Source organism: Cebus imitator, unplaced genomic scaffold (genome assembly GCF_001604975.1).
Source record: "Cebus imitator isolate Cc_AM_T3 unplaced genomic scaffold, Cebus_imitator-1.0 Scaffold222, whole genome shotgun sequence".
In the NCBI taxonomy this organism is placed as follows: domain Eukaryota; kingdom Metazoa; phylum Chordata; class Mammalia; order Primates; family Cebidae; genus Cebus; species Cebus imitator.
The window spans coordinates 852409-860477 of NW_016107537.1; the positions used below are offsets into that span (position 1 = coordinate 852409).

General features: G+C 40.3%; 1 protein-coding gene across 1 annotated transcript; it reads right to left on the bottom strand.

Moving 5' to 3' along the window:
• Positions 1-951: 951 nt before the first annotated feature.
• Positions 952-3731, bottom strand: IL36A (interleukin 36 alpha). The gene is made up of 4 exons (XM_017496692.2): positions 3617-3731; positions 2952-3097; positions 1516-1723; positions 952-1164 (listed from the first exon to the last, which is right to left on the bottom strand). The coding sequence occupies exons 1-3, from the start codon at positions 3729-3731 to the stop codon at positions 1517-1519; spliced, it is 468 nt and encodes a 155-aa protein (XP_017352181.1). The 3' UTR covers positions 952-1164; position 1516.
• Positions 3732-8069: the final 4338 nt, after the last annotated feature.

An 8069-nucleotide genomic window follows, 5' to 3' on the forward strand; every position in this document is an offset into this window, starting at 1 on the left:
CAGATACCCTAGTTGGTCTAAGAGCTGGTCCATTTCTCCCAGTTTAGGTCCGTTAACCCAATGTAATTATTAATAGGCCCCTTTCACTCTCCTAAGTGTCCTGGTCATCCCACAGGTCTAGAGAAATTACAGATACAGGAAAAGGCAGAGGAGAAACAGTTGTACTTTTTTGTAGGAACCATGAGAAATGAAAAACCTGGGCTACGCTAGGCTGTCACCAGGAAAAAATGAAATCTCTGACAGCAATGTAGTGACTCAAATGCTGAAAGGAAGAAAGCACCAGGATGGGATGAGGAGGTTGGGGCAATGCCTGCAGGGCCCTGGAAGTCATCCATGTGCTCAGGTAAACAGTATTTCCACATCTTCCTCCAAAGCTTAGGGACAAGTAAAAATATAATGGAAAGTAAACGTTACAACAGAACTACACAGATTAACTATTTTGGAATCATAATATGGCAAGAAATAAAGTTTCAACTAATATTCTGTAAGAAGAAAACTTACTTCAAAATAAGAGAGGATTAAAAACAATATTCTCTAGATGAGTGGGAGCCATGACAGTTTAGGAGTGTGAGTTCACACGAAAAACTCACAGGAGACTCTCAGAAATCCTTGCCAGAAGGGGCAGGGAGTTTTTCAGCCAGCTGTGAGCCTGCATTGTGCACTGAAATATGGAGTGAAATTTCTACTGGTGAAGCACTATTTGTCCCAGGCACCCCATTAGTGAGGCATTGAGAAACCCAAGTTTAGGAAGATACCACCCTCCCCAACAAACTTCCAGGTTCCTCTTAGAAATGAGAGCCTTTATGTGAGCCTGCTTTACAAACTATAAAACTCCTTATAAGTGTAAGGAATCAATACTATTACCACGGTATTCCATTAAAGCCATTTGATTCATAAAAGAGTGACTGAGATGACAAAATTTTTATTTCACAAGTTTAATGTTTTCTGAGATCCAGTGATAACACTTTAGGTGAAAGCTTCATAAACAACAGCAGCTCTTCACCCAAAGCAGCACCAGCGTATATCACTTCACTGAGACATGAGCCAAGCCCAGGAGCGGTGCAGCCTTCTTTATGGGACTCCACTTTCCGATGGAACATCCATATCTGCTTCTCCTTGTCAGAATCCAAAAGGTCTTTGATACACTATCACAGAGGAATGTATCTGAAAATCCAGAGACCTGGACTTAAAATTCAAGAGTCACCCTCTCATTTTTACTTGGTGTATTATTACCAAGTATGTTAAGTAGAGCTTTCTTTATTATTCTTGTAATGGTGTCATAGTTCAGCCACATGCTCATGGCAAGACACTCAATTTCCCTGGACTATTTTCCACACGGACCCAGGGAGAGGGCATGTAGACCAGTCCAGCACTTAGGTCACTGCATGAATATATTGGGAGGCAGCAGGATACCCTTATGCGGAAAGTCCAATAGCAGATCCTCCCTACCCATTTCAGGCTAAGATTATACTAAGATTTTATCTGCATGAAGACCAACCTCAAACCCAAACTAACCTTAAGACAGCATGGTTAACCCAAAGTCAGTGGTGTCGGCTTTCCCCAGTTCTTGGGTAAGGATGACAGAACAGCCTCCTTCGGAGCTGACAGCAATGAACCAGCCAGGGAAGGCCACAGACTCAAAGGTGGAGCTTCTGCCACTCTGACTGTGGTAGAAGAGAAACAGCTTCACAGGCTTGGGTTCATCATACAAATCCATTATATCCTGTTCCTGAAGGGTGTGAAGGAGACACCAGCAAGAAACATAACTGTTTGAATGTTTCACATTCTCTACGCACTGATATGCCATGTCCAAGATAGCATTCCCTACTCATTGAAGCAGCTTGGAGACCTCTGTTTCACATTACAGGATTGGGGGTCTAGGGGAGGGACAGCAAAGGGTGGGGAGGTTTGGGAGAGATAACATGGGGAGAAATGCCAGATATAGGTGATGGGGGGATGAAGGCAGCAAACCACATTGCCCTGTATGTACCTATGCAACAATCCTGCATGATCTGCACATGTACCCCAGAACCTAAAGTAAAGTAAAAAAAAAACCACACACAACTTAAATACTTTTCTAATCTAACAAAGCATTGATTGAGCCATTATTTGTTGTTCAGATATAGAAATTTAAAGAATATTTATGTAACAGTTACTGTGAATTCCAAATTAAAACATAGTTATTTTCTGTCAGGTTTCTGCACCCTCAGCATTATTGACATTTTAGGCAAAATAATTCTTTGTTGTCAGGATCTGTCCTGTACAATATAGGATGTTTAGCAGCATCCTGGTCATCTACCCACTAAATGCAAGTAACACACCCTCATCCCAGGTTGTCACAACCAAAACATCTCCAGATATTGGCAAATGTCCATGGAGCAAAATCACCCCTGGTTGAAAGCCACTGTTTTATATCCTGTCATCAAATCGAGTGGCTGCCTATGCTTGTTTACTGAAAATGATCAAGAGTGTTCCTGTAGTGCACAGAGGCCTGCTTTAATGATCTTTTCTTTAATAATGGAAAATTGCAATTATTAAAGTGTTACAGAGAATTATGTTTGTTCATTTTAAATTGCAATGTACTTTTTGCTGAAAAGATGTTTTAATAAGTTCATCTACTTTGGGATAATTAACTGCTAAAATGTCCTTGCTGATTTTACTGTGTGTGTGTGTGTGTGTGTGTGTGTGTGTGTGTGTGTTCTATTGAAATTAGACATCATCCTTGCCAAATTATTAATATTTTTGTAAATTAAAATAAGTCATTTTAGTAGGGTTGTTTCAAAACATCCCTGAAACTTATTCTTTCATAACACATTCAACCCCAAAGAAACCAAAAATAAATATGTATAGCATAATAAGTATATTGTCTTTTAAAAGATCCTAAAATCTGAGTTTCTATCAAATAAATGAGCTCCTCTCCTGGTCAAGCACTGGCAGGACCTGTCTTACACACTCATCTTCAGCTGCAGCTCAGGCTGCTCTCTGACCTTAGCACACATCAGGCAGAGCTTGAGCTCATTCAGTCTCAGGTAGATGGGGTTCCCTCTGTCTTTCACAAGGGTCTCCACATGTTGACATGAGATTAAGGCAATAGTGACTGGGAACACGGTGTGAAAAGTGGTATTCAGGTGCCATTTCGAGGGTGGTATCTCTGGGTCAGAGTTTTAAGGGCAGCAGAGGCTGGAATCTGCTGACACTCACAGTACACTCACAGAGTGGTCACCCTGCCACTCACCACCTAACCCAAACTCCCATCCTATCTTTGAGGAACACTTTCCATTACAAAAGTCAGTCTTTCATGGATTCAAAAACTGGTCCTCCCATAATTTACACTCTTTTGTCTTAGTCTTGCTCCTTGAAGCTTCTCAGAATTTGTTTTCCACTGTTTTTCACAGGCTGACCCTTCGGTCTCCCTTAAGCCTTCTCTCTCTTCTCTGACTTCATGACCATAGTCCCAGAACAACATTTTGCTCACCCTCTATTCATTATTGTCCTTGAGATGCTCCTTTCTCTAGATATGCCCAGTTAATAAGCCCACTGTGGAATAAAGGCTCAGCACCAAACACCCAACTGCACTGGTCAAAGGGGCTGCCTTTAACAGATCCTGGCTACTCACCTGGAGTCATATGGTGCTTCCTTGGGACTTCTATGAGGATCTGATCCTGAAGAATCCATACCTGATAACTGATATCCTGAATGCTCCTCAACTGAGGTCTGACACTTTTTAACATTGTTGAGAAAGTCAAAATGTAAATTAGTAAGAATGAGAGCACAGAATATTGTCCCCTTGTCAACTTTTTGCCCTTCTATGAGGATATTTATCTTTTTCCATTGTGGTGGTGTTGTTTCAGAACTGCCACGGATAGGAATCCTTTTATACGACTAAAGGAAAATGGGTGTTCTTTTAATATTTTTTAATACTAGGAAAGGCTAAATTTTGTATTTTTAGTAGAGACAGTTTTCGCCTTATTGACCAGGATGGTCTTGAACTCCTGACCTCAAAGTCAGGAGGCCTACCTCGGCCTCCCAAGTTTTTGGGATTACAGGCATGAGCCACAACACCTCAACTTTAATTTTTTAGTCACAATTGTGTAGGCTGAACCAACTGAGATGTCTATGATCTTTAGTTAATAATGTAAAAAAAGACATTGACATATTAAATTCCTGGACTCTCAATTCTTTAGGGATTGATTAAATGACTAGTATTATTGTTTGCAAAAATGTGTTAAAGCTTATGGAACTTGTGTTGAGAAATAAAGTTTATATTTTTTATTTTTATCTACTAATTCAATTTCCACAAACCTCTAAAAGTTTCCTTGTATATCTGCTTATCTATATACACAGTCATCCCTCAGGGAATTCGTTCCAGGACACCCCCAAAACCAAAATTTGCAGATATACAAGTTTGTCAGTTGACTCTGCAGAACCCACTTGTACAAAAAGTCAGCCCTCATTATCCACAGGTTCAGCATCCCTCAATGCTGGTTGGTTGAACCTGCAGATACAAAGCGCCGAGAGAGAGAGAGAAAAAAAAAAAAAGAGAGAGAGAGAGAGAAAAAACGGAGAGAGAGAAAGTGGGAGAGAGAGTACACATAAACACACATCCTACTGATTCTGACAAATCCTAACTAATAAGAGGGGATGGAAGCCTGGCTGCCAGATGCCCCAGTGCTCTGAACTTACAGTACCTGACATTAGGTCTTCAACAAAAGGAAGCTAAAGTAATACTGTTGACGCTCTGCTCCATACCTTCAACAACCCGAGTTCACAACTGCTGTGGGAAATCCTAGCACCTGTCAGCTTCACACCCCAAGGGCTTCCATCTCGGGGGCAACTTCAGGAAGTGAGGAAAGAAACTGGTACACAAATGTTCAGCCTCCCCATCTTCTGATAGGATAACACTAAGGTTTCTCAGAATTGCCCCATAATAGTAACAAGACCACTAGCATTTCCTCTATTGGACTTCCTGGAATAATTTCCTAAATGAGCTCCCTGCATCCAGGGTCTCTCTTGGGGAGAACCCAAACTAACATAGTGTTCAGTGTTCAAAAGTAAGATACTTGTATTCAAAAGATGTGCATTCAAAATTAGGTTTTGCAACTTTTAGAATTGTATCCTTGGAGAAATTCTGTCACATCCCACATCCTCAGATGACTCACGTGAAATGCATTGCACCTTGCTGGGCTGTTATTCAGGTTAAAGAAGAGCATCAAAGCTCCCTATAAGTGACAACTTCCTGGAGCAACTGACCTAATGAGTCCCCTATGTCTGTCACCAGTGCCCAGATTGACTTGTTTAGCTCAGTCAGCATTTTTGCTGTGACTAGCAATAGATCATCTCAGATTGTGACTTTTGTGCCACTTCATCAATGGCCTACCTGGCCAAAAGGAGAATTACCTCCTGTTTATGCCCTACCTCCTTCCCAGATATTCTTACTGCATGGTATGATAAATAAAAGGCCATTGAAATCTTGTCCCAGGTAGCCCCACAGTCATCCCCTGAGGAGTGTGAAATCATGAATAGCCAAAAGTTAAATGTGTAGCAGGCATCACTGAGTCAAAATTAGAATTTGGAATCAAGCTGAGTTTATATAGAGGAGCTTCCTCAGGTCTCCATTTCCATAAGATGATTTCTATACTCAAAGAAGAAAGTTCAGAGCCTATGACATCAGCCCCACTCTCTTTACATATAACTGAATCACATAAATACCTTGGGGGAAGAGGCCCAAGGACTATCCATAGGCATGAAGATACAAACAGCCAAAACATATTGGTTTGGATGCCACACATACTAATGCAAACTCAGCTGTGACGACAGCTAAGATGTAGGTCCTTTAAAATGCTTATTTCATGTCATAGATAACATGGAGCTCTATATGGTCTGGATACTTAGACCACAGTGCCATCAATGAAAGTGATGAGGGCTGTGGTGATACCAGATTGTGTTGTTATTCACTCAGAGTGGCTGGCAAAACATTAAGGAGCATATTAGGGAAAGTTATAGATTATAGTCTCAAACCTTTTGGAAGGCTGAAAGGTTTTATTGGGGCAAGCTGAAGGTGGCTGGCCAGTTCATTAAGTTAGGGAAAAGACAGGGACAATCAAAGGCCTTCCCAATTTAAGCCTGTTTACCCCACATCCCTTTGTCTCCATTCTAACTGTTTACTCATGTAAACTTTGTGCTAGGTGGTCCTCTCAGGGGGAGATCAAAGGGGAATTACCTGTTAATAGGGTTTACTCTGGGCCTGAATCATAAAGCTTTTATTATTTGTATAACCACTCTTTTAATCATGTTAATTAGCCATAAGTGTGGTGATTTAGAACCTCTGTTATGAATAAATGTGTGGATAAACAGGCAGTTTTGGTCGATTGGTTGCATTTTACCCTCTGAAACTAACCAAGGGCCATCCCTAGACCACTTGTATCACCGTAATGGTATGAAGCGCATTCATCCAGCCTTCCTTCAGTCAGGGTCTGCAGGCCAGGCCTCTGCAGGTGTTGGTTGACATCTCAAGATTTTCCAAGACCTGTACTTATTTCTCTCTAGCATGGAGGTAACATCTGCTATAGCCAAAATGGTGAATGCTCCTGAGAAAGGACTCTGAAACAAATATGATGAAGGAAACTTCTCACTCTGCAAGAAAAGAAATCCACAGGAGTAAAGCCTAGAGTTGCAGCCTTCCCTCTCTCTTCAGCTATCCAGAACTAGACCTGTCTTGGGATTTCATTCCTTTGTCCATCCCTATCTATCCTACATTACTCAGTTCAAGGTTTGATATAGTCACCTCTACCCTACAAATTTTTCTCAAATCTTATAGCAAAATTTATACCATTTATTTTGGCTGCTATTTTTCACATATTGCCAAATCATTAGCTAAAATTGTCCATGTTGTATACGTTCTTGATACTCAAGATGTAGTTTATGGATGATGCATTGGCATTATCTAGAAGCTTTTCAGAAATGCAGAATCTCAGGCCCTACTCCAGACCTACAGAATCAGGATCTAAAATAAAGGAACATTAAAACCACTACATGTTTTCTGATGATATAATACTGTAGTGACTACAGTGACTAGGGCAAAGCTTGACAATATAGCTGGTGTGACTACAGTACAGTACCTTATGCTCAGTCTGTAGTCACACCAGCACAAAAAGAACAAAGTCAGGGCACAGGGTTGAGGCTGGGAGGGTAACAAGCTCATGAAATCTAGACTGCCTTTCTCCAATCTCTAAGAACCATGGAGATGGCTATCTTGGCACTAAACAAAGGAGAAGCAGGAAAGATAAAAAGAAAAGAGCCCATTCCTGGAGGTCTATGGCCAGGGACAGACTCTCACAAAGATTTTCACCCTGAATGCTCATAGCTCCATTGAACTAAAAACACTCAAACTGTATTCAGTTTAATGTAGGCTAAACTCATTTCACAAAAGGCAAAAAGAAAGTCTCTCTAGAGGGGAGAAGAATCACCAAAATACATTTTCAAAGGCACAAGCCACACATAGTTGAAGATTACCAGGCATATGAGTAAGCAAGGTCATAAGAACAAGAACACCAAGAAAAAAGAAACAAAGGAAACAAACAAGACAGTAGAAAAATACCTACATGAACTTCAGATTTTGTAATTTTTTTACACACAGCTCAAATCAACCATCCTAATCATATTTAAGAAACAAATGTCAAACATAAAAATATTTTTCTAGAACAGAAAACTATGGAAGGTGACAGGTTTGAAGGAGTCAAATAGAGCCTCTATAACTATATAATAACTAAATTAAATTAAATAAGCCAATAGCTGTATTTAGCAGTAGGCATCATACACACAGAAAAGAGAATTAGCAAATTTGAAGACAAACGAGAAGAAATCCAGATTGCAGCACAGGCACAGGAAAGCAGGAAAATACAAAAGAAGGTGGAAAAAATGTGAAGATGAAAGTGAGAGGGTCTAAGATATTGACTGGATTCCTAAGAGGAAAAATAAAAGTCAGACAGAGTAATTATTTGAAGAGAGAATGGCTGGGAATATTCTCAAACTGATAAAGATACCAATTCACAGATTTAAAAAACACAATA

What these genes read in the sequence shown, in the direction of transcription:
- IL36A (XM_017496692.2), bottom strand. Translation starts at nt 3,731, where the DNA reads ATGTTAAAAAGTGTCAGACCTCAGTTGAGGAGCATTCAGGATATCAGT. An exon ending in GAAGCACCATATGACTCCAG is followed by an intron (nt 3,098 to 3,616) that starts GTGAGTAGCCAG and finishes CCGTGTTCCCAG; the next exon opens with TCACTATTGCCTTAATCTCA. An exon ending in AGCTGCAGCTGAAGATGAGT is followed by an intron (nt 1,724 to 2,951) that starts GTGTAAGACAGG and finishes CTTCAGGAACAG; the next exon opens with GATATAATGGATTTGTATGA.